This window comes from Brassica napus, chromosome C7 (genome assembly GCF_020379485.1).
Source record: "Brassica napus cultivar Da-Ae chromosome C7, Da-Ae, whole genome shotgun sequence".
Lineage (NCBI taxonomy): Eukaryota > Viridiplantae > Streptophyta > Magnoliopsida > Brassicales > Brassicaceae > Brassica > Brassica napus.
This window is the reverse complement of record NC_063450.1, coordinates 27,448,228-27,474,278: the sequence shown is the minus strand read 5'-3', so window position 1 is coordinate 27,474,278 and position 26,051 is coordinate 27,448,228. Positions and strand designations below refer to the sequence as shown.

At 40.0% G+C, this 26,051-nt stretch overlaps 1 protein-coding gene across 4 annotated transcripts; it reads left to right on the top strand.

Annotated features, from left to right (window-relative positions):
• Nucleotides 1-187: 187 nt before the first annotated feature.
• Nucleotides 188-4,415, top strand: LOC106410599 (U-box domain-containing protein 44). 4 transcript variants are annotated; one of them, XM_022706300.2, is made up of 5 exons: nt 193-495; nt 568-654; nt 802-1,350; nt 2,017-2,326; nt 2,637-4,415. In XM_022706300.2, exons 3-5 carry the CDS (start codon nt 814-816, stop codon nt 4,193-4,195), a joined length of 2,406 nt encoding a protein of 801 aa, XP_022562021.1. In that variant the 5' UTR covers nt 193-495; nt 568-654; nt 802-813; the 3' UTR covers nt 4,196-4,415. The 4 variants fall into 4 exon arrangements, with proteins under 4 accessions (XP_013706594.1, XP_022562021.1, XP_013706596.1 ...); XM_013851142.3 differs by having other exon boundaries at nt 203-495; nt 789-1,350; XM_013851140.3 differs by lacking the exon at nt 568-654 and having other exon boundaries at nt 188-495; nt 789-1,350.
• The last annotated feature ends 21,636 nt before the right edge of the window (nt 4,416-26,051 follow it).

Sequence of the window (26,051 nt, the reverse complement as noted above, 5' to 3'; positions counted from 1 at the left end):
AAAAGATGGACGATGAATCTTATAAAAGCCCATTAGATCGACTCCCCTCCTAATGCTTTCGGGTGGGTGGATAAAAAACCCGACCCGATATCTAGACTTGTAGGAGGGTAAGTGTGAACAGAGCCAGGCTGTAATGTCAAGTTGGCGTTTGGTGGCTCCACGTTTCTCTCTGATGACTTTTCGAATTAAGTCAGCGACTCTCCTTCCTTTCTTTTCTTCTTTTTCCTCGAAACCCTTCTCTCTTCTTCATTCCTTCCCTTTAAGCTTTTTTTGCCTCCCTCTCTCTCTCTCTCTCTCGTTCTCTGTCCCACGCACGAGGAGGCTGTTGAATCAAGCTCGTGGAGCAAGCTCGATTGCTTTAAATTGGATCCATGGAATACGAGGAAGCTATCTTCTTCTTCTACTCGAGTTTGTCAACTTAGAAGACTAGCGCCTTTTTGAATCCGTTCCTTCTCTGTAGCTCTAAGTCGCTTCTGCGATCGAGATATTTGCTTGGTACGCTTTCTTCAAAATGCTTTCCTGAGATGTTATAAATATCGCTAAATTTAGTAACCTTACTATATTTAGGCTGATTCGAATAATGCCTTTTGGAAGATTCTTGCCTTTCGCAATCTAGTGTTATAGTTTTGAATCGAAGGAACTTAGCTAAATCTGGTATTATCTCCTTTTCTTGTTTCTAAAAATGTCTGTTCCCATTTACTATCGAATCTGTACCAAACTTTTAAGATTTCAATTTCTTGGTTATAGTCGCCTTCTGCTTGAGCAACGGTTTAATTAATGTATTGTAGTGTGAGTGTGCAGGACTAGCTGAAAATGGTTGGAAGCTGGGATGGAAGCCAGTCTGATGACAGCTCTCACTTCGAGCGAGGCGTCGATCACATCTACGAAGCATTCATCTGCCCCTTGACTAAAGAAGTCATGCACGATCCCGTCACTCTAGAGAACGGTCGAACGTTCGAGCGTGAAGCCATTGAGAAATATTTCAAGGAATGTTCAGACACTGGTAAACCTCCTTCTTGCCCGTTAACTTCTCAGACGCTGAGTAGCACTGATGTCAGCCCCAGTATTGCTCTGCGCAACACTATCCAAGAGTGGAGATCTAGGAACGACGCTGCGAAGCTCGATATTGCTCGTCAGGCGCTGTTTATAGGAAACGATGAGAATGATGTCTTGCAAGCTTTGATGCATGTGCGGCAGATTTGCAGGAGTATCAGATCGAATAGGCAGGGTGTGCGTAACTTTCAGCTTATTCGTATGATTATTGATATGTTGAAAAGTAATAGTCATAAAGTGAGGTATAAGGCTTTGCAGACTCTTCAAGTTGTTGTAGAAGGAGATGAGGAGAGCAAGGTTTGTCTTCTTATTTATATTTAGTCTTCTGCTATTGAATTGCAACAGTAAATTCAGTAGACCTGAGCATTCGGTTCCAGTTTTGGTTCTTTGGTTCGGTTCTAGAGGTTTAGAATCTGTTCAGGTATTTAGAAAATTCGGTTTGGTTTCGGTTCTTTTATTCGGTTTTTGGTTCGAGTAACAAAATTGGGAACTGGCTAATATTCAAGGCAATTCTGGATCCCATTCGGTTCCGTTTTTTCGATGAATTCGGGTTTAAAAGTCTGAAAATTCGGGTTTTCGAATTAAATATCGGGTTTTAGGCTAAAAATTTGGATAATTCAGATAATTTATATATTTTTGGATAAAATATATTCTGGTACTTCATTATTTTTGATATTTCTGTTTAAATAATATTTTAAATTATTTGATTATTTTAAAACTAAATGTAGTTAATATTTATAAGTATATAAACTATATTATAGAAATTTGGTATTTGTTCGGTTCGGTTTGATTGTACCGTTTTAGAGATATAAGATCCGATCCGGTAATTGATAGATCAGGGGTAATTGATAGGATCCAAACCCGAACTGAACTACGTATTTTCGGTTTAGTTTTCGCTTCTGAATAAATGTGTCCATGCCTACTCAAGCGAATGCTGATGAAAAAGTGTCATTAATCTTGCAGGAGATACTAGCTGAAGGGGATACTGTGCGTACACTAGTTAAGTTCTTATCTCACGAGCCATCAAAAGGGAAGGAAGCAGCTGTTTCTTTGTTGTTTGAGCTCTCCAAGTCTGAAACTTTGTGTGAGAAGATTGGTTCGGTTAATGGAGCACTTATTTTATTGGTTGGTCTGACAAGCAGCAACTCAGTAAACGTCTCCATCGTTGAGAAAGCTGATAGAACATTGGAGAACCTGGAGAGGTCTAAGGAGATTGTTAAGCAGATGGCTTCCTATGGTAGACTCCAGCCTCTTCTTGGCAAAATCCTTGAAGGTGATTTGCTTGATCATTCATTCCTTACTTTCTTCATTGATCAATAACCGAAAATAATCGAATTTAACTGAAACTATCCAAATTTCTTAAAATAGTTATACCGAAATCCAACCGAAATTCCGGTTATTTTTGAGAAAAACTATAAACCAGAATAACTGAAAACTTAACCGAACTGGTTTTATTTTCGGTTCATTTCGGATTGTAGCCAAACCGAATTAACCTAAACCAAAAATACCGGAACTGAAAAAACCGAAACCGCATGCCTAATACCTGAATTATGAAATGAGAATGTGAAACATGATGTGTGCAGGTTCACTTGAAACGAAACTCTCAATGGCTACCTTTCTTGGAGACCTTGCCTTAAACAATGATATGAAGGTTCTTGTGGCTCAGACCGTGGGTTCTTCTCTAGTCGATCTCATGAGAAGCGGTGACATGCCCCAACGCGAAGCTGCCCTGAAAGCTCTCAACAACATCTCATCCTTCGACGGGAGTGCCAAAGTTTTGATCAACATAGGGATTCTCCCTCCGCTGATCAAAGATCTCTTCTACATAGGCCCAAACAACCTCCCAATCCGGTTGAAAGAAGTCTCGGCCACTATCCTCGCCAACATAGTCAACATTGGATACGACTTTGACAAAGCCACACTTGTTTCAGAGAACAGAGTGGAGAAGCTGCTCTATCTGATAAGCAACACTGGTCCGGCGATCCAGTGCAAGCTCTTGGAGGTTCTCGTTGGACTCACTAGCTGCCCTAAAGCAGTTATTCACGTCGTCTCCGCGATTAAAACCTTAGGTGCGATCATCAGTCTGGTTCAGTTTGTCGAAGTCCGGGAGAACAATGATCTGCGTCTGGCTTCGGTAAAGCTTCTTCATAACCTCTCCCCCTTCATGAGCGAGGAGCTAGCCGGGGCCTTACTCGGTACAGCTGGACAGCTCGGGAGCCTTGTTGCCATCATTTCGGAGAAGACACCGATCTCCGAAGAACAGGCTGCAGCCGCCGGGCTCTTAGCTGAGTTGCCTGAGAGGGATTTGGGCCTCACGCGGGAGCTCTTAGCAGTTGGTGCCTTCGAGAAAATCATCTCAAAGGTGAATGGGATCCGCCACGGGGAGATCAAAGGGATGAGGTTTACGATGAACTTTCTCGAAGGGCTTGTGCGTATACTCTCCAGGATCACTTTCGCATTCAACAACGAGCCTAGAGCCGTCGCCTTTTGCCGTGAGTTCAACGTTGCTTCGCTCTTCATTCATCTTCTTCAGTCCAACGGTCAAGACAACATCCAGATGGTTTCCGCCATGGCGTTAGAGAACCTCTCGCTAGAGTCTGTGAACCTCTCGCGGACGCCTGATCTCCCTCCTCCAAGCTACTGCGGCTCCATCTTTTCGTGCATGAGCAAACCGCCAGTTGTAACGGGCCTGTGCAGGATCCACCAGGGGATATGTTCGTTGAGAGAAACGTTTTGCCTCGTCGAAGGAGAAGCTGTGGAGAAGCTAGTGGGTTTGTTGGACCATGAGAATGATAAAGTGGTGGAGGCTTCTCTCGCGGCTCTTTCGAGCTTGTTAGAAGACGGGTTAGAAGTGGAGAAAGGGGTTCAGATACTCGATGAAGCGGATGGGATAAGACATATACTAAACGTTTTGACGGAGACGCGAACGGAGAGGCTTACGAGGAGAGCGGTTTGGGTGGTGGAGAGGATCTTGAGGATTGAGTTCATAGCGATTGAGGTGGCGAAAGAACCTAACGTGAGCGCTGCGCTTGTGGACGCTTTTCAAAACGGTGACTTCCGAACGAGGCAGATCGCTGAGAACGCGTTGAAACACATTGATAAGATCCCAAACTTCTCAGCTATATTACCAAACATGGGGTAGTAGCGGGGGAGATGAGATGATCTCTCTTGATTTCTTTCCAAGTGAGTTTTTAGTGATTTTATAAACTTTTTATTGGGGTTTTTTGAGGGGTTTATTTGTTAATAGCATCCAGTTTTATATATTGTAAATTTTCCGATTCTTGTTTGCGTGTGCTGTAAGCTATTTGATTTTGTTTGATCGTGTTACGTTTCGAAACTGAAATCATTTGATCGGTCTCATATTACAAAGGCATATATAGTGTAGAAAGAACAATGGATCACGAGACGATATGTATGAAGTTAATTATGTATGAAGTTAATTATTCTAGGCTTGTCTTCAGACTGTGTTTAAAAAATCTAGAAAGTAGAGTTTGGATTCTGTCTGGATAGTATTGATGACTTTGTAACAGTTCAAAGTAACAGTTCAAAGCTGATATACAATAATTACAAGTGAATATCCCCTGGGAAACTGAAAGATCAAATGGATACCAAAGTATAAGAACTGAAACACTTTTCAAAAACACAACTTCTTATATTAAGAATCTCTTAGACAATCCTTCAAGATCTGTCTAATCCGACTTATACAATGTCAATCCTGACTTGTTACGGACCAATCCTTAATCTACCCAAACACTCAACTGGTGATGAAACTTCACCAATTGTTACAAAGCGAGCCAGTGCAGAACAACCTCTTACACTAGCTCTTTTCAATCACTAAAACCGTAACCTAGATCAACTCTATAGTCACAGTTATATACACTATTACATAATATTCTCCTCTCCTAATATTATGCTAACAGCAGATCTTCTCATGCTTATCACCGAAGCAAAGATCTTCTAAGTCGATGTCTCCACGTCATCAACTGATAACCACTCTGTACCGATATTTCACATACCGAACGAGCCATGTAGCACATGCTCTGTTTTGCATTGAACCAGCTCCTTTCCTGGAGCTAACATTCTCCCCCTTTTTATCTGAATGTGACACACTATGCTACCTGCAAAACCGCTGCAGCCAAAAGGTACACTACGGTCGAAAGGCAGACTCAACACTTTAATCATGACGCACAAAAGACATGAATTCATTCCTGATACGAGTCTTTGATATTACATAACCTAGAACACAGCTTAAAAGCATAATCGAGAAGTTCACACCAACATACATCTATAAGCTCATTGTCTCCCGATCAATTATGAGACAAATCAAACACATGAAAATTTGAACTTATAGATGAATCGACTATATATATAAGGTTCCCTTAGCCACTTCCACCATCACTGTCTTCATTCTGCTGTTGGTGTGGGTATTCTCCCCCTACATAGATGCACATTAAGATAAAAACACATTAGTACTGGTGCAACATTAATCATTCCAACTCCTCAAGATCATCTTACTCCTAAGACGAATGCGGATGGCCCTGAGACCAGCTATGGCATGCTCAATGTCCTCTTCAAGGTTAGGTGATCTAGACTCAGCTCCAGACCCTAAACCCGCCTTCTTGTCTTTGATTACTTTCTTTGGCATACCAGTGAATTCCTCATCATCAGAGTCCGGAGGAACGTTGCGCTGGACAAGCAGCACCTGCTGAATCAGGGTGGGGAAGATGATTCTTCGAGTGCGTTCTGCTCTCGTGTTCTCGGCCATTGACATGATCTGTTTGTAGCTTTCCGAAGTCGAACCTCCGGTCATGATAGAGCATGTAGATGAATCGAAGACGTTCCGGGTTCATGGCTGTGTAGCTTGTGGTCGGAATCCAGTTAGCACAAACGAATTTGTACAGCACTTGATTTGTGGCAGTTAGAAACTTGGAACTCATATCTTCCCAGCGACGGATTCGGTTATTTGTCAGAAAGGCACACACTCGATCTATGTTGTAGGTTGTCCAGTCATGATCCTCCTCGCATGTTGGAATGAGATACAGTGAGTTGATCAGGTTTGGAGAGAAATTGACAAGTGAGCCTTTAACATAGACTGCAACTCCATCTCCTCGAGGCTCAGCATCTAACAGATTTGCGATGAACTGTCTGACCACACACGGTTTGAAGGGGTCAGAATCAATGACCGTGTAGATCAGCCACCGTGTAGATCAGCCCTGAGTCCACAATCACCTTCTTGACATCTTGAAGATTCTCTTCGTCCAAGGGGAGACGGTACTGGATGAGGAACTTCCTGTTTTTCAGATCCTGATACCTCTCAACAGCTTCCACCGTAGCAAAGCGAGAATTGATTGGTACCTTGGACGGTCGGAGAAGCGCAGGGTTAGCTTGAACCAGAGTTTGAAACTCGCAACTCTCCTCGTATCTTGGTCCTTTAGGAAGAAACTCGTCCGGTTGTTCACCTAGAGGGTTGTCACAGACTGCTTCTTCCTGAGAAGCGTCTGATTCGTCATCACCGGAGTTGTCCTCGGAGAGAGATTCAACCTCGGGTTCCGGGGGCGGAGTGACTGGCGTGCGACGGTGGAGACGCTTGCGTGAGTACCTCCGCTGGCATGAGGACGAGCCTGGATTGGTTAGAGAGGTCGGAGAGCTTGGAGTCTCCTGCGATTGTCTCAGTCGCGAGCTTCTTCTTGGTTGCATGTTGATCGTGGAGGTGAGAGAGAGCTTGGGGTCTCACGATTTGGAGTGTGACACAGCAGCTGAAACCCTTAGTAGTTAAGTAGTTCCCCTTTCAGCTTATTTTGGCCCATCACACAAATCCATCAGCTTATTTCACAAATGACATTCAAGCCCAATATTCACTTTTGTACTAATGAATCCTAATGCATTTCTAAGCATGACCCTTATGCAAAGAGTAATGAGAACTAATTCCAGTGATCATCAAAACATGATTGTCAAGATATTATTAACGACACATATATGCATAAACATTCAATGTCCTGTGAGAAAAGATACAACTAGCTCAGGCAAGATCAGGCACTCTCAAGTCAAAATAAACGGATGAAAATCAATGATTCAACTCCAATCTGTAGCTGACTCAGCAGAGTAACTGACACAGATTGGTTCATTAGAAGTTTTGCTGAAACTAGATCAGTCGCCTATCTTAGTCACACTTTAGAAACACTTCTCGCAACATTGTGCTCCCACCTCTGCTTCTACAATGGGAACCTATCAGGCATTTTTATTCAATTTTTTTTTTCTTTTTCAAAATCATAGTCTCAGTAGAGCAAAGAGCACTACCAGATACAGAGTGTTGTAGCACCCCGATCCACAATGAGTGTTCTACTAATTTCTGATTTTGCCTAATCTGAACATTGATCGTCTCAGATACAAAGTGTTGTAGCACCCTGATCCAGAACGAGTGTTCTTCCTTTTAGGCCTTTCACACTGTTATTTTTGTATGTTACACTTTGTCTAACGTTTCAGTGTTTCTTGACCCAATCCAGACAGTGATCATTGCTCAGATCAAAATGTTTTAGCATCCTGATCCAAGATGAGTGTCCTTCACCATGGAGTCTTGTGACTATGATAACTAAGAACAGCTCAGCTTATGACTTCTAACAAAGTGTTGGTACAAGGTTTTGAGAGGGGTGACTTGATATGTGCTTTCTTCTACCTGTGCTTATCTACCCCCTAGGACATTATAGGTGATATGATTATTGGTCGACAATTCCCAACGCTTTTCTGAGTCCCAGAAAAGTGTCGAAGTCGAGAGGTTTGGTGAAGATATCTGCTAATTGTTTTTCAGAAGACATGTTCAATGATCACAAGTTTTAGTTCTACTAACTCTCTCACAAAGTGGTGTCTGAGGTCGACATGCTTTGTGCGAGAATGTTGCACAGGATTCTTAGTCAAGTTAATGGCACTCATATTGTCACAGTGAACTAGCATAGGGTCTGAGATGTACCCGTAATCAACAAGCATTTGTCGCATCCACAGGAGTTGAGTACAGCAGCTTCCTAAGGCTATGTATTCGGCCTCAGCTGTTGACAAGGATACGCAGTTCTATTTTTTGCTGTGCCATGAGACCATGTTGTTACCCAGAAAGAAACAGCCTCCTGATGTGCTTCTTCTGTCATCTACACAGCCTGCCCAGTCAGCATCACAATAACCTGCCAGATTAAGGTTAGTTTCAAAGGTATAATGCAGACCAAAGTTCACAGTTCCTTTCACATATTTGATCACCCGTTTTACAGCGTTCATGTGTGATTCCTTTGGAGATGCTTGATAGCGTGCACAGATCCCTACGCTAAGGCAAAGGTCAGGACGGCTAGCAGTGAGATAGAGGAGACTACCAATCATGGTTCGGTACAGTTTTTCATCAACGTTTCTACCTTCCTCATCACGAGAGAGCTTGGTGGTCGTGCTCATAGGAGTCCTTGCCGTCTTGCAGGTTACCATGCCAAACCGTTTTATCAGATTTTTTGCGTAGGTGCTTTGAGTTACAAATATTCCATCATCCATTTGTGTGATCTGTAGACCAAGGAAGTATGTTAGCTCGCCTACCATGCTCATCTCGAATTCCTTAGTCATGGTTTTCACAAACTCCTTGACAAGGTGATTGGATGTGCTCCCAAATATGATGTCATCAACATAGACTTGGATCACCAAGATGTGCGAGTCGATTTCTTGGATGAACAAGGTCTTATCAACACCTCCTCTCTTAAAATCAGTCTCAATCAGAAACTGAGTTAGTCGCTCATACCATGCCCTCGGAGCTTGCTTCAAGCCATATAGTGCTTTTCTCAGTTTGTACACGTGATCCGGGAAGTGAGGATCCTCAAATCCTGTTGGTTGCGATACATACACTTCTTCCTGGAGTACTCCATTTAAAAAAGTGATTTTAACGTCCATTTGCTACAGCTTGATTCTCAGTTTGCAGGCAATGCCGAACAGTAGACGTATGGCCTCAAGTCGTGCCACAGGAGCGAAAGTTTCATCAAAATCCACACCTTCAATCTGAGAGTAACCCTGCGCCACTAGCCTTGACTTGTTTCTAACCACATTCCCATTTTCATCAGTTTTGTTCTTGTGTAGCCATTTAGTACCAATCACATTAGCATCTGTTGGTCTTGGTACTAAGTCCCATACTTGAAGTCTGATGAACTGATCCATTTCCTCATGCATCGATGCGGTCCAGAATTCATCATCTAATGCTTCTTGGATGTTCCTCGGTTCAATTTGTGAGATGAAACAGTTAGTTCTTGCCATCTCTACCAGAAAGCAAGCGAGTTTGACCATCCCCTTGAAGTCAATTTGTTTCTTGCGGGTTACTCTATCATCGAGTACTCCTCCAATGACATCATCTGGTGAGTGATTTTTGTGAACTGTGACTGAGGAGGGAAGGATCTGATCTTCAATCTCAGGAGTTTCGTCGGGTGTTGTTACGGTGCTGGGATTGATGTCACTAGCTGTATCAGGTGTGACACATACATTCCTTTGAGCTGCATCCGTCTGATAAAATCCCATTCGATCATCAAACACCACATTGACTTTGTCATCAATCAGCTTAGTCCTTGAGTTGTAAACCCGGAAGGCTGAGCTATTTGTAGAGTATCCAAGAAACATTCCCACATCACTCGTAGCATCGAACTTGCCTAGGTTGTCTTTGTCATTCAGGATGTAGCACAAGCATCCAAAGACATGACAGAAGCTGAGATTAGGAGTCTTTCCCTTAAGGATTTCATACGGTGTTGTCTTTGTCTTTGGTTTAACATACACTCTGTTGATGATATAGCAAGCTGTGTTGACAGCTTCTGCCCAAAATCTAGACGGAACGTTGTTTCCAGCGAGCATAGCTCTTGCCATTTCTTGAAGGGTTCGATTTTTTCGTTCAACAATCCCATTTTGCTGAGGAGTCCTTGGTGCAGCGTACTGATGTTGAATGCCTTGACTTTGGCAGAATGAGTCAAAGTCCTTGTTCTGGAACTCACCTCCATGATCACTTCGAATTTGTACTATGCCACCCTTCTCTTGTTTGAGTTGTAGCGCCAATATTCAAAAGCTCTCAATAGCATCTGACTTGTGTTTCAGGAACCTAACCCAAGTGAACCTGGAGAAATCATCAACAAGTACAAAAATGTATTGCTTTCCTGCAACACTGTTAGGGGTTATCGGACCCATAAGATCCATATGAATGAGCTCACAAACTTGTTTCAAGTTAATCTGAGATACCTGCTTGTGTTGAACCTTGATTTGTTTACCTTTGCAGCAGGCACCACATACGTTGTCAGAGAGATCTTCGAGCATCGGAACTCCTCTTACTACCTCTGCACGTACCAATCTGGATAAGCCGTTAGTGTTCATGTGTCCTAGTTTCTTGTGCCAGAGATCACTCTGAGACTCTTTTGCTGACATACATTGGTTTGAAGGTTTCCACATGTAACAGTTGTTTTCTGAGCGAAACCCAATCAGAACTATGATTCCCTTTTCGTTAATTGCGCGACACTCCTTCTTGTCAAAGATGACTTGGAGTCCTTCATCGCAAAGCTGACTCACACTTATGAGATTGGCTCTCAGTCCATCAACAAAGTATACATTTATGAGTTTAGGTAAGTCTGCTCTGTTAGTGTTTCCAACACCTCGGATCTTTCCATAGCCACCATCACCAAATGTGACCTTCCCCCCTTTGATGTATTCCACTTTGTCCAAGCAGTTCAGGGTTCCAGTCATGTGCCTTGATCAACCACTATCAAAGTACCACAGAACTTCAGTAGACACGGAGTTGTCAGTGGAGGTATATGCGACTTTAGCCACTGTTGGTCTAGAGTTGATCACGCATGAGAGTTCTTCACTACAGTCTTCATCGTCGGAGAGTGACATATCACAGTCTGAATGTGACATTGATTTTTCTTTAGTTAAGAACCAGTCTTGCATGAACGCTAAGCTGCACATGATGGCTTTGCCTTCCCTTTGGGTACTGACTGACGATTCTGCACCTTCTTCTTCAGAGTTAATCTCAAGGGGAACTCTGTTTCCATAGTTTGGATAGAGATCGGTCTTTGCTATCTACACACTTCCCACTCTGGTTGGTTCAAGAAAGCATCTATTCATTGACCATGCCCGTTGGTGTTGACTTCTGCGAAAGTAGCAGTTTGTGACCTTGTGTCCAGAGTTGCAGCAAAACAAACATCCGTTCTGTCGAGTCGTGTTCTTTCTCTGAGTTTGGACTCTTTCATTAGTTTTGGGTGGTGTGGCTTTCTGTTGATCAGCTGGAGCAGAGTGCTGTGAGCTCTTCACAAATTTGATGCCTTTTGTGAAGTCATCAGTCAGTGATGTTGTCCCTTGATATCCGAGGCCTCGGTTGACTGCATGGGACTGTCCTTGATTCAAGATGTGGTCAAGGGTGTTGGAGCCAGTATTGAGCATTCTCAACTTCTTGTAGTTGTCACTGAGTTCTCGTTGCAGTAAGCGACTCTTCTCCATTTCCTCACTCAGTAAGTGCTGAGTTTGATCGTATCTGATTTCCAAGTTCTTCAGATTGTAAGCTTGATTAGAGATAGTTTTCTCTAGGACAGATAGGTCGTCCTTCTTTTCTTCGACAGGATCAGTCGAGTTCTGATTGACTTTCATGTCAGGTTGTTCCAGCTCTAGTATGTTCACTTGAGCCTTCAGCATAGCTCTGTCCTTGATCAGTTGTAGATTCTCCAGACTAAGTTCAGTGAATTTGTCAAATAGTGCTCGATATTCTGTTTTGATGTCTGTAGCTCCCTCATCCGCATCTTGTTCTGCTTCTGACTCAGAATCTGAACTCGAGATGGTTTCAGGTTTGTCATCCTTGCTGACTAATGCTACAAAGTTCAAGAGCAACTCATCGCTATCCTCATCACTTTCTGACTCGGTGTCGCTGAAACAGATAAGAGACTTGTCCTTTTTGAGGTTGTTGGGACACTCGCTTCTAGTGTGACCATAACCTTTGCACTCAATGCATTTTAGCTCCTTTCTTTTTGTCAGAGGACATTCATTACGATAGTGACCATAACCTTCACATTCATGACATTGCAGGTCCTTCCTGCGATTTCCTCGTCCTGAATCATTCCTTGAATTCTGATTCGAGGTTCGTTCACTGTCTCTGCTCTGGAATCTGTTGTTTGACCGGCTTTGACCTTTTTCAACCCTCTTAATCATCTTGTTGAAATTCTTTGCCATAAGGACCATGTTGTCCTCAATTCGCTTGACTCGATCAACTTCTTGTGCATCAGCTGAAAACGCAATTCCTTTCTGACCTTCAGAACTTTCTTCAACACGCTCGAGATCATGTACCTTCAGTATACCTGCGAGTTGGTCAAACTTCATCTCGTCAGTGTTGACTGCAATCTTCAGGACAGCTTTATATTCTTCAAATCGAGCAGGAAGACATCTCAGACGTTTCTTCACAAGTTTCTTTTCATTGTACTTCTTGCCAAGAACAGAGGCTTCATTAGATATGGAGCTGTTCTTTGAAATGAAACTTCCAATTGATTCATCATCCTCCATACGTAGGTTCTCAAACTTTGAGGCTAGATGATCAATTATAGTACGTCTAACACTAGTGTTACCCTCAAAATGATTGATCAGAGTATCCCATGCTTCCTTAGCAGATTCACAACCTTGGATTATCTTGAATTGATCAAGGTCTACAGCGGAGAAGATTGTGGTGAGGGCTTTAGAGTTAAATTTAGAAGCAGCTTTATCAGAGTATGTCCACCTCTCCTTGGGTAAGGGTTCTTTAGACTTGTCATCCATAATCATGGTTGGAGCAGTCCATCCTTGCTCAACTGCAGTCCAAGCATCTTCGTCAATGCCTCTGATGATGTGTCGCATCCTAGCTTTCCAATGTCCAAAGTTTCCCTCATCTAGCATGATCGGTTTTTGCAATGCCACCAGTTCTTTCATGGTTTCCATGATGATCGCAGGATCTCAACCTGTGAGTAGACTTCTCAAGTCCACAGAGGAGACCTGCTCTGATACCAAATGAAAGATCAAATGGATACCAAAGTATAAGAACTGAAACACTTTTCAAAAACACAACTTGTTATATTAAGAATCTCTTAGACAATCCTTCAAGATCTGTCTAATCCGACTTATACAACGTCAATCCTGACTTGTTACGGACCAATCCTTAATCTACCCAAACACTCAACTGGTGATGAAACTTCACCAATTGTTACAAAGCGAGCCAGTGCAGAACAACCTCTTACACTAGCTCTTTTCAATCACTAAAACTGTAACCTAGATCAACTCTATAGTCACAGTTATATACACTATTACATAATATTCTCCTCTCCTAATATTATGCTAACAGCAGATCTTCTCATGCTTATCACCGAAGCAAAGATCTTCTAAGTCGATGTCTCCACGTCATCAACTGATAACCACTCTGTACCGGTATTTCACATACCGAACGAGCCATGTAGCACATGCTCTGTTTTGCATTGAACCAGCTCCTTTCCTGGAGCTAACAGAAACCTCTGTTCTTACATTTTCACACCAGAGTTTTAGGTAATCAGATTAAACCCTGTATATAAGCAATAATTATTTGCTTTTGAGACAATGATGGTGTTGTCACCAGATCAAGGAGACGATTATAACGTTCCGTTATTAGGAAAAAAAAGAATCTATACTATTAAAAAAGAAGAATTCTTAAAAAATCTACTTAAACAAGGTTGTTGCACTTTTTCATTAGACTTAACTATCTTTTGGTATTACCTTATATTTTTATATTTATTCTAACTATGTTGATTTATCTTTTGTGTTATCGTGAAAAGCTAATGAAAATCCCTAATATGAGTGGGAGAGCTAGATGACGCTTCCTGGTTGGTATCTCAGGGAAGGTGGTCGCCAAACTTGGAGAAGCTTGGTGATGGGAATTCGAGAAGTTGTGGCTCCAGGAGTGAGTTGGATATTGGGAGATGGTCGACGAGTTCGGTTCTGGAGAGATAAATGGTTGCTGAATGAACCATTGGATGCCTTAAGCTTGGTAGATATACCGGAGGAGATAGCGGAAGCAAAAACTCGAGATCTATGGCAACATGGTATTGGGTGGATACTTAAACAGATTGAGCCGTATACATCGTTGCAGAATAGGCTTCGGTTAGCTTCCCTGGTGATTGATGATGTGACTGGAGCTCGCGATAGAATATCATGGGGAGAAGCTAAAGATGGACTCTTCTCGGTAAAATCTGCGTACGCCTTCTTAACCAAAGACGTAGTTCCAAGACCAAATATGGAGGATCTATATAGTCGAGTGTGGCGTGTTATGGCACCAGAAAGGGTCAGAGTTTTTCTATGGTTAGTAACCCATCAAGTTATCATGACGAATATGGAGCGTAAACGACAACACATAAGCGAGAATGGAATATGCCCGTTATGCAAATCTGGTGATGAAACCATCCTTCATGTCCTTCGTGATTGCCCGGCGCCTGTAGGATTATGGAAGAAACTTGTGATCCCAAGTAGACAACAGAGATTTTTCAACCAAACTTTATTTGAATGGTTATATGAGAACCTCGCAAATGACAAGTTCGCTAACGGTGACCAATGGCCAATGGCCCTCCCTATTTGCGTTGACAGTGTGGTGGTGCTGGAAATGGCGGTGCGGTTATGTCTTTGAGGAAATAGGGAAGTGCCGAGATAGGGTGTGGTTTGTGAAAGATAAGGCTCAGGAAGTGATACAAGCGAACAAGAAAGTTAGAGAGCAGTCGGCCATTGGTGTACATGTTGAGAGGAAAATCGCATGGGATAGACCGGAGAACGGGTGGGTCAAGCTGAACACAGATGGAGCTTCTAGAGGTAACCCTGGTCTAGCTACGACAGGTGGAGCTCTACGGGATGAAGATGGACGATGGATAGGGGGCTTTGCACTAAACATTGGTATTTGTTCAGCTCCATTGGCAGAGTTGTGGGGTGTATACTATGGTCTGTGCATAGCATGGGACAAGGGTATTCGAAAGTTGGAGGTGGAGATAGACTCGAAGAGTGTGGTGGGTTTTCTTAAGACATGGATTCATGATTCTCATCCTCTGTCCTTCCTAGTACGTTTGTGCTATGGCTTCGTATCAAGAGACTGGATAGTCAACATTTCTTATGTGTATAGGGAGGCTAATCGTCTAGCAGATGGATTAGCTAACTATGCGTTTTCTTTACAGTTTGGTTTACATTACTTTGAGTCTGTTCCGGAGCATGTTGCTCCTATTCTGTTGGAGGATTTGAACGAGGTTACGAGATCTCGGCAGATTTTTCTGTAGTTTGTATTTGATTCATTAATAAAAGTAGGGGACCTTTTCCCCTGCATCGTACCAAAAAAAAAAATGAAAATCCCTAATATCGTGGATCATAATAATTGCCTTTATCCAAGCATACCTGATGGTCCACAATAAATGTAGGGGGTTATTATTGGGAGATGAATTTGTGTAAAATTTTTGAATTTTAAGAATCCATTGTTATTGGTTCTTGGATTTCAAAAATCACAGTAGAATCCGTTATTATTGGTTTAAAAATTTTCAAAATCCATTCAAATCTCTTGTTATTCAAAAAGTTTAGTTATTATTAATTCTCTAATTCTTACTAAATCTAGTGTTATTGGAAGATGAATTGTATTCATTTTTACTCATAAAATTCAACTTTCAAAATATCATATGTATCAATGTGATTTTCAAAATCCTTGTGATAAAAATACTAGAAAACAAAATAATTATTCTTACCAAATATCTATTTCACCTTAAATCCAAATTATATGTTCAAAACTATAATTCATTACATTTATATACTTTTACATTTTTGAATATATAATTATTTTTAAAAATATTATAATTTTAATATAAATAATAATAATTAGATTTACAAATCTTAATAATTTTAAAATATATTTTTTAAATAGTTTCAAAAAACATTTTCGTATTTCAAAAAGAAAATTTGAAAAATATATATTTTTTAAATAGAAAAATTATAAAAATATTCGAATTTGAAAAAAAATAAAAACAACTTTTATTTTTTTTATTTTTTATTACTTATACTTCTATACCGTAAGGGGTAAAATAGCCTTTTACATTTTTAATGAAACTTCTTTTGGTCATTTTTTTAAATGATCTTTTTGTGACAAAATTTTCTAAAATGGCTATTTAAGAAAATTGTTCAATTTTGTATGTATCAGTATTATATTCTTTTTAATTTGAAAGAAAAAATAAATAATCATTCTATATGATTTAGAAAATAAATATATTCTATATTTATTTTACAAAAAAATGATAGAAAATAGGTAATACAAATTCATGAAAATCTATATCAATCTAAAAAAAGTTATGATCAAATTTCATAAGTCAATGTATATAAATTTTCACAATCCACATAACTTTTTTAAATCTATCAATTCTCAAAATTCACAAATTCTACACAAATTCATCTCCCAATAACCCCCCCTAAGTCTTATATTGACATTCTCAAATATATGACACCCCACCGTAGGCCTGAGACGGATCAGGTATCCAGACAATTTTAAGGTATCCGGATTTAGATCCTTATCCGGCGGATCCATAATTTTACTATCCTTATCCGGATCCGGGGTTCTCGGATATCTGGGTGTCGGATATCCTTCTAAAAATTGTAATATCTGGCGGATATCCGGATCCGGATTTGGATCCTTAAATAAATAAAAAATAATATTAATATATATATATATATATATATATATAAAATATTAACACTAATTTAAAAATAAAAATATATATAATGTCTTTAATTATTTCTATGTATAATATTACAAAATTTACATAAAATTTATATATACTATTATAAAAATGAAAATATATTAAATAAAATTAATTTTTATATATAGATATTACTTTTTTTTTGACAGCAAGACATTCACAGACTCATATTGACTCTATAAACCAAATCGGCAACTCCGCATCCATATGAACGACGAAAGACGGTTGTTTCCTAGCACTACGTGCCAAGCTATCCGCCCTTTGGTTCTCCGTTCGGGGAACATGAATGATGTCTGAGTTGAGGAAGCTTCTTCGTAAAAGCTTGATATCTTCCAGGTAGCTTTCAAATGCTGGCCATTCTTCTGGTTTCGAAACCATCTTCACCTATTGAGAATAATCCGTTGCAAACGTAACCTGAAACTGTCTTAGGTTCTTCATACATTCCATTGCCCAAATCAATGCCTCCACCTCCGAGTGAAGAGGTGGTAGACACGCCCTTACATTCTTTGCTCCTAATAAACCATCAAAACCTGGTAAGGTACTATACCATCCTTGTCCCGAAAATAGTTCATTCTCTTTCCACGAACCATCTATAAAACACCATCGTCCTGTAGTTTCTAATGTAGGTCTGGTCTGTACTTGCCTCTCCCTTCGTTGATCAGTGATAACATGTGCTTCAGCCTAAAGTGTCGATTCCAGTTCTGCTAATCTAAGTGTTTCCCTTGGATCAATATCCAGATTACTAAACACTTTATTGTTCCGACATTTCCATATATACCATAATATCCATGCAAATTGGTGAGCATCCATCTTTGCAGTAACTCGCCAAAAGAGATGATCCATGTTACCTAAAAACGAACAAGTAGGAAAAAAATTCGGATTCGATGGTATTTTAGATAGTGCCCACACTTGACGTGCTGGAGGACATTCAAAAAACACATGATTAATTGATTCCTCCGAGTCTCCGCATCGAGCACAACAAATATCCCCTTGTATTCCTCTCCCCCGCAAATTCTTCATTACCGCTATAAAACCTGAAACGAGTTGCCATAAAAAATGCTTTAACTTCGGCGGGCACCGCACTTCCCAGCAGAAAGCTTTTAACGGATCCACTGTGGGTCCATAAAAATCTGGTGTTTTTTCCTTATCAGGATAGACCCGTTCCACCTGATACCCTGATTTGACCGAATATTTTCCATTATTAGTGAAATGCCATCGATTCCTATCATCCATCTGATGTCTATTTAATGGAATACTTTCAATAATTTGTGCATCATGAGGATCCACCAAAGCCCTGATTGCCTCAAGATTCCAAGTTCGGGATTCCAAATTAATGACGGAATCCACTGTGAGATCTGGGTAACTGTTGTGAAGATTTTTGTTTGCTGGTCTCGGGCGAGTGACTGGGATCCAAGAATCATTCCATACTGAAATAGATGAACCTGTTCCCACCCTTTTAATTAGTCCTTTACAAACCAGAGATCTAGCAGAGATCATACTTCTCCAGCAATATGACGGGGCGTAAGATCAGATCGGTTCAAGGGGTGAAGCATTCCTATAGTACCGTCCTTTAAAGACTCTAGAGAAAAGAGTGTTTGGTTTCTCAATCAGCCTCCACAGTTGCTTTCCAAGCATCGCCGTGTTAAAATCCATAAGATCCTTAAAACCTAATCCACCATTGTCTTTAGGGAGGCATAACTTATCCCATGATTTCCAATGCATGCCTTTTGTGCTCCCTCCTGGACTCCACCAAAATTGAGCTACTGTACTTGTTAATTTTTTAACTGTAGCTTTCACTACAAGAAAACATATTTTTTACTAGGGCAGTATTCGTTTTTCGATGAATTAACCTTGAAAGATGTTTCGTTCTTAAACGTCCGTCGTAACGGAGGTTTCGTCGTAAATGAATCGTTACGTTTACGACGAAATATATTCCTCGTAAACCGCAGGGAAAGAATTCGTCGTAAACGACACGTAAGATTTCGTGGTAAAGCCCACGTAATGATTTCGATGTAAAGCACACGTAAATACTTTCGTTGTAAATCACTCGTAAACATTTCGATGTAAAACCTTCGTAAATCTTTCGATGTTAATCATTCGTAAACATTCGATGTAAACTCCATGTAAAATTTACGAGGAGTTTACATCGATTCCTATTATATTATTATTAATTAGTATATAATAAAGTTTAATTTATATTTAATATTCAGAATTTAAAATAATTTAAATTTTAAAACTAAATATGAAATTGAAAAACATATTTTAAAAAGGCATATAAAAGTCATACAATAATAATTAAATTCATAATACAAACAGAAATATAAAAAAAACTACATATCCTCGAAGTAGTTGGTGGGGTTGCTCGGCTGTTGACGGGTTGGATCGGACTCTTGGGGATCTCGTACTAGCAACCCAAGAGCGGCTCGTCTCTCACTCAACATTCTCTGCATAACCGGGTTTCTCACGGCCATCACGTCTAGCAAATCCTCAAGAGAGTCTAAACGAACCTGCTGGCTATCCATTCGAGCCTTCATCCGAGCAGTCTCTTCATCCCGTCTCGAAGTATTTGACGAAGTTGCCCATGCAACTTCGTTAACAGAGCCTATACCGACTATCTGTCCCTTCTTTTTAGGAGCCACCTATAAAATCAAAACATATATATTAATATAGTTAATTATGTTAAAATATTTAAAATAATGTAAACAAAAATTTTAAGTTGTACCTCTTCGAAGATTCTGTCGGCCTCTTCGGTGGACAATGTGACTGGTAATCCATCGGGAGACTCCTGGGTTAGTTGCGTCTCCCGTTCTTCAATCCGACCAGCCACTTCTTGGAAGAGTTTCTCAGATGCAGGATCCACAAAAACTCCGTCGGATGTGGCGTGAGTCATCTTGAATAGGTCAGACAGAGATGGTAAGACTCCCGTCTTCTCGAACTACAAAAAAAAATTAAATTAAATATTAAAAATTATATTAATTGAATATTTTAAAATATATATTTAAAACAAAACTTACAGCTTCTAGACGGACTCCTGCATGAGGTTTTTGTCCGGTTCTGTGAAGCATGGGCAAATGACCATCATTATCCTTCGTCTTTCGAGAAGCCGAGCACGAATTGGCCTTTTTGATCGAAGAAGGGTGCTCACAATAGGCGATGAGGCCCTCCCACACATCCGTCGTGAGCTCAGTGGGCTTTCCCTCATACCCGTAGATCTCCCACTTGTCCTTCCAGTCGGAGACTGTGTTGCAGAGGCGAATCTTTGCCTTTGCAACGAATTCCGCCTTCACCCTCTCGGTGATTCCGAAAGACCAATGCCACTTTTGCTGAAACACAAAAATTTTGAAAAAATTACAATTAATAATAAATATTAAAAAATGTATATATATATATATATTTAAAATTGAAAATTTAATTAAATTTAAAAATTTGACCGCAAAACATTTAAACCACGTGATCTTAACGTGATTTGGTGTCTTGCTCCAGTTCGGATATGCCCCGTCGTAGTAACCCTTAATCGTCGCCGAAACGCTCCGGCTAACACGGTTGTTAGCCCCAAACCTGAAAAAAAAAATTTAACAGTTAGAAAATAAAAATAATTTAAATTTTAACGTAGTAAAAATTAATAACTTACCAATAAGTTTCTCGGGGTCTAGAACATTCAAACCCTCCCGTCCAGGCTGGGCAAGCAAATCCTCCACCGTATATCTCGCGAATGGAGCATATGAAGACACACGCAAATCCGGATGAACTGCACCTTCTGGGACAGGCTGAGGTGCAGCCGCTGGAGGAGGAGGTGGAGGCATCTGCGGTGGAAGAGGAGGACTCGAAAAAACACTCTGAGAAGTCTGAGAGTCTGAAACTGCATCAGAAGATGATGAACCGGAAGAAGATGTACTGGAACCATCGCCAAACAACTGGGCATAAGTAGGTGCTGCTGGTTTCCTTCTAGGAGCCATCTAAAAAAAATTAAAATAAATTTAATCAATTATGATGACATAATTAAAAAATTATTCCGTTACCTAACTAATCACCTAAACTATAGTATTCCGTCATCTAACTAATCACCTAAACTAATTACCTAACAAATTACATAACTAATCACCTAAACTAATTACCTAACTAATTAATTACCTAAACTAACTTTAAAAAAAATAGAAGAGGAAAGGGAGTGTACCTTAGAGGGAGAGCAGAGGAGTTTGGGAGGAATGAACGAGGCAGCCTCGTTCTCGGCGTCTCAATATATAGAAAACGTTTCGTCGTAAACGCGACGTAATATTACGACGAAGTTACCAGGCCCGCATTTTTTCATTTACGACGAAGTTACTAGGCCCGCGTTTTTCGGTTTACAACGAAATTTCGTCGAAACGTCCGTTTACGACGAAGTTACCAGGCCCGCATTTTTCCATTTATGACGAAATTACGTGGAATTGATTTAACCATTTACGACGATTTTACAACGCTTAACCCTAAACACCGAGAATGAAATCTCTGAACCCCAAAGTCACATATCATCTAACGTCATATCTTCTTCTCTACTACTTCTTGCTCTTTCTCCAACTTAAACTCTAAAACCCTAAAACTCCAAATAATTTTTAAAAAACTACAGAAATACATATTATATAAAACAATATTAGTTACACATACATTAAGATGGTAAAAAACAATATTTCTTTAAACATACGTTACAATAGAGAAATACAATATTTGTTACATATATTACATCACTCTAAATAGTTTTCGTTCTCATCAATATTACATCACTCTAAATCGTATTTGTTCTCATCACTATCATTACAATCATCATCGTCGCTTCTCTCGAACTCGTCTTCACGTGCTTCATCGTCGCATCTTCGGGAATATCTTCATATTGAAAGTTTTGCGGGTCGATCAAAAAGATTTCATCAGTTGGTTGTTCTGGTACCTCAACTTCATTGATAGCGTCTTCTTCTTGCAAGGGCGGCCTTCTCCAGCAACAAGGCGTCCACGAGGTGTAATTTTGATAGCAGCTAACCAGTTTATCCCGGAAGTTCGAAGCCGAGGATAAGGAAGGAAGCTAACTTGCTCGGCTTGTGAAGCTAAAATGAAAGGCTCAAATTTGTTGTATCTTCTCCCAAAATTGACATCCACAACATCAAATTTGTTATACCGAATCGCTCCGTTCACAACAGGATCGAACCATTCACATTTGAAGAGGACGCATTTTAGCTTCAATAACCCCGGAAATTCCACTTCAATAATCTCCTGCAAGATCCCGTAAAAGTCTGTTTCACCTTTCACACATATTCCGTAGTTACTCGTTGCCCGATGTCTCCCATACTCGTATGTGTGAAAGGTAAATCCTCGTGTGAAATACATAGGTAATGTGGTGACCTTTGCAACTGGACCTTGAACCAATCCGTGATACCATACAGGATAATAAGGATCGTCATAATCAACCTGCAAAAAGAAGATATTCTTAATTAATATTGAAGTATCAAAACACTTACTTAATTAATCAATGTATGAGATATATTACGTACCTGAGATTTTAACCACTTAACAAAGTGCTTATCTTTACGTGTGTCCACATCAGTTGCAGATATTCCTGGTATTGCTTCTTCAACTTGAGATACAAACATGCTGCAAATTAAACAAATAATCAAGTCATACATAATTAACTTCAATTCATATAATTAACATTCACAAAAATATTTACCTTTCAAAGTAACGGGTCACTGCATCCTCGCAGTTGAGCAGAATATAAGTGTGGGCACTATGTTTATCCTCTTCACATGACCACCATACTTCTTTCGTTTTACCACCAAACCGTCCAATTTCGTAGAAAATGTCAGGAACATTATCAATTGGATATGATGTCGGTACTCCACCATCATCATATCTTCTTGGAACTCTTTTTCTTGTACGAACAGTTGGAGCAAAGTAGTATGATGTGAAGTTAGATGTTTCGGCTGTCAAACTCCCCGCAACTATTGAACCTTCCACCTTTGCAAGATTTCTTGCTTTCCCCTTCAAATGTTTCATCTATCGCTCATACGGATACATCCATCCGTTGTGAACAGGTCCACGACGCAATGCTTCATACGGTAGGTGGACAACTAGATGCTCCATGACGTCAAAAAATGAAGGAGGAAATATCTTCTCCAGGTTGCACAATATGATCAGAATGTTCTGATGAAGTTGTTCGATGACTTCTTCCTTGAACGTACGTGTGCTAAGATCTCTGAAAAAATGCTCCGATGGCTGTATTTTGCAAAAGTAATCAAATTAATAACATTTCGTAACATATGTATATATACTATAAAATTATAATTACTTGCAAGTGCTTCATGGACATTTGCTGGAAGGATCTCGGCAAAAGCAAATGGAAGTAGTCGTTGAATAAACATATGACTCTTCATTTCGGAGAACTTTTGGCCTCGTTAAACACATCTTGACAGATTTGAAACATAACCATCAGGAAACTTAACTTCTGATGCAACCCAGTCAAACAAGGTTGTTTTGGCTTCTGATGACAACCAGAAGATGGGAACAGGAACGTTTCCATTGCTCTTGATATGTAACTCACTTCTTGAGCAAATATCAGGTAAGTCCATCCTTGACTTTTTGTTATCTTTTGTCTTCCCAGGGACGTTAAGTAATGTATTCATGATGTTCTCAAAAAAGTTTTTCTCAATATGCATGACATCCAGATTGTGGCGTACGAGAAGATCCTTCCAATAGGGTAGCTCCCAAAATATACTCTTTTTATGCTAATAGTGAGAGACACCATACCCATCAGGCATATTTCCAAGAACATGCCAATTACCTCCAACCTTAACTGTTTCCTGAGCTCCGTAATAATCAATATTTGCTTCGATCTGCTGGCCGGTGAGATATGGAGGAGGACCGTCTTTGACAATTTTTTTGTGCCGAAACAATGTCTTATTTCTTCCGTACGGATGGGCAAGTGGAAGAAAGCGACGATGACAATCAAACCAACAACTCTTTGTACCATTCTTCAGTTCAAAAGTATCCGTCAATCCAAGACAATATGGACAAGATAATCTTCCATGTGTTGTCTAGCCTAACAAAATCCCACAAGCTGGGAAATCACTTATCGTCCACAGCAGAACTGCTCGCATCGTAAAATTATTTTTCAAGGAACAATCATACGTCCTCACCCCTTCTGACCACAATTGTTTTAGCTCTTCTATCAACGTTTGAAGAAAAACATCAAGAGACCGTTTTGGATGCTTCGGCCCAGGGATTAATATTGTCAAAAATAGAAATTCTTGTTCCATGCACATATCCGGCGGTAAATTGTACGGCGTAAGAATGACTGGCCACAAAGAATATTGTCTACCAGACATTCCAAATGGACTAAATTCATCGGTACATAACCCAAGATAGACATTCCGAATATTTGTAGCAAAATCTGCGTGTACCTTGTTGAAATGTTTCCACGCTCTTGCGTCTGATGGATGTGCAACCTCACCATCTCTCTGGACATGTTCCGCATGCCACCTCATCGACGCAGCAGTCCTCTCAGATTGATATAATCTTTTCAATCTGTCTGTAATTGGTAGGTACCACATCTTTTGGTACGGTACCCTATTCCTCCCACGGCCTTGCGGTTTGAATCGTGGTTTTTTGCAGAATCGACACTCTTCTAACTTGTCATCTTCTTTCCAGTAGATCATGCAGTTGTCGATGCAAACATCAATCATCTCCGAAGGCAACCCAAGACTATAAATCAATTTCTGAATCTCATAATAAGATTCAGCAAACACGTTGTCTTCTGCCAAATACTCTTTAAACAACTCCGCCCATGCATCCATGCAATTCTCAGGTAAATTATGATCCGTTTTAATATTCATCATCCTAGCTGCTAGAGACAATTTAGAGAGACCTTCTCTACAACCAGTGTATATTGGTTGATTTGCAGCATCTAGCATTTCATAAAACCTTTTTGCATCCAAATTAGGTTCTTCTACATTTCCAGTTCCATCAACTATTGTTGTAGTTGTTTCTAAAAATGCATCACTAATCATATCTTGAACCCTATCATAATCTACCATCTGCTCCTGATCTTGATGATAATTATATTCGTTATCCAAATGATTCGGTTTTTCACTATGATGAGCATCCTCAAAATTATTATTACTACTACTAGCTTGAGCATCCTCAAAATTATTATTACTACTACTAGCTTCATTTCCCCCATAACCCTCTCCATGTTGATACCAAATGTAGTACTGTGGTGTAAATCCTCTGTTTACTAATGCTTCCAAACAGTTTCACTACGTGCAAATTTTGAATTCTTGCATTTCCGACAGGGGCAGAACATCTTACCGCTTTCCTGCGTGATCGGTGTACAGCCCGCCTGGTGCATGAATGTCTATAGCCCGCTCAGAAATGCGTTCGTCACCCTCCCGTCGGAATCTTTGTGCAAATACATCCAACTCCGTAACTCGTAAATACTACTGCCACCTGCCATTTTTTTCTTAGATTTATTTTTGAAATCTTTTTTTTTTATTTTTTTCGGATTTTTCCTTTTTCCGTTTGTGTGTTGTGAGGAAGAGAGTTGTGAGAAATGACATATATATAGAGAAATTTTTGAGTTGGATAGTTGAAATATAACAACAATTTTACGAGGAATGTTTTACATGGATTTTACATGGTTTTAACATAATATTTACAATGACTTTACGACGAAATTAGATAAGTTAAAGCACATTGAATACACGTTTTCACCTAAATATAACAGTAACATGTTTTGTTATAATGTCGATGTAACTATTACGACGTATTTCTCATTCCACGTACTTTTGTCGTAAACTTACATGGATTTTACGACGAAAATATTTCGTCGTAAATTTACATGGCGTTTACGACGAAAGTTGGTCCCCTCGTAACTGCGTTGTAAACACCATGTAAATTTACGACGAAATATTTTCGTCGTAAATCTTCGTTGTTATGGAAACGTTTTCTTGTAGTGTTTTGGTAATCGATAAACTGACATGACATGATTTGGCAGAGCCGTAACCACCGACTTAATAATCACCTCCTTCCTACCTTTAGTAAAATATCTAAAAGTCCATCCATTTACCCTGTTATTCAAACGTTCTTGAAAAAATCCGAACACTTGGACTTTAGATCCCCCAAGGCTTTCGGGTAACCCCAGATATGATCTCATTCCTCCTAAATTCTGAATAACCAGAATAGCTCTCAACTCTTGTCGACTGGACTCTTTTATCTTGTGTCCAAATTGAATTTAGG

Coding starts and splice junctions, on each gene's coding strand:
- LOC106410599 (XM_013851140.3), top strand. CDS start 814: ATGGTTGGAAGCTGGGATGGAAGCCAGTCTGATGACAGCTCTCACTTC. Junction 1,351..2,016: donor AAGGAGATGAGGAGAGCAAG/GTTTGTCTTCTT, acceptor TTAATCTTGCAG/GAGATACTAGCTGAAGGGGA. Junction 2,327..2,636: donor TCTTGGCAAAATCCTTGAAG/GTGATTTGCTTG, acceptor TGATGTGTGCAG/GTTCACTTGAAACGAAACTC.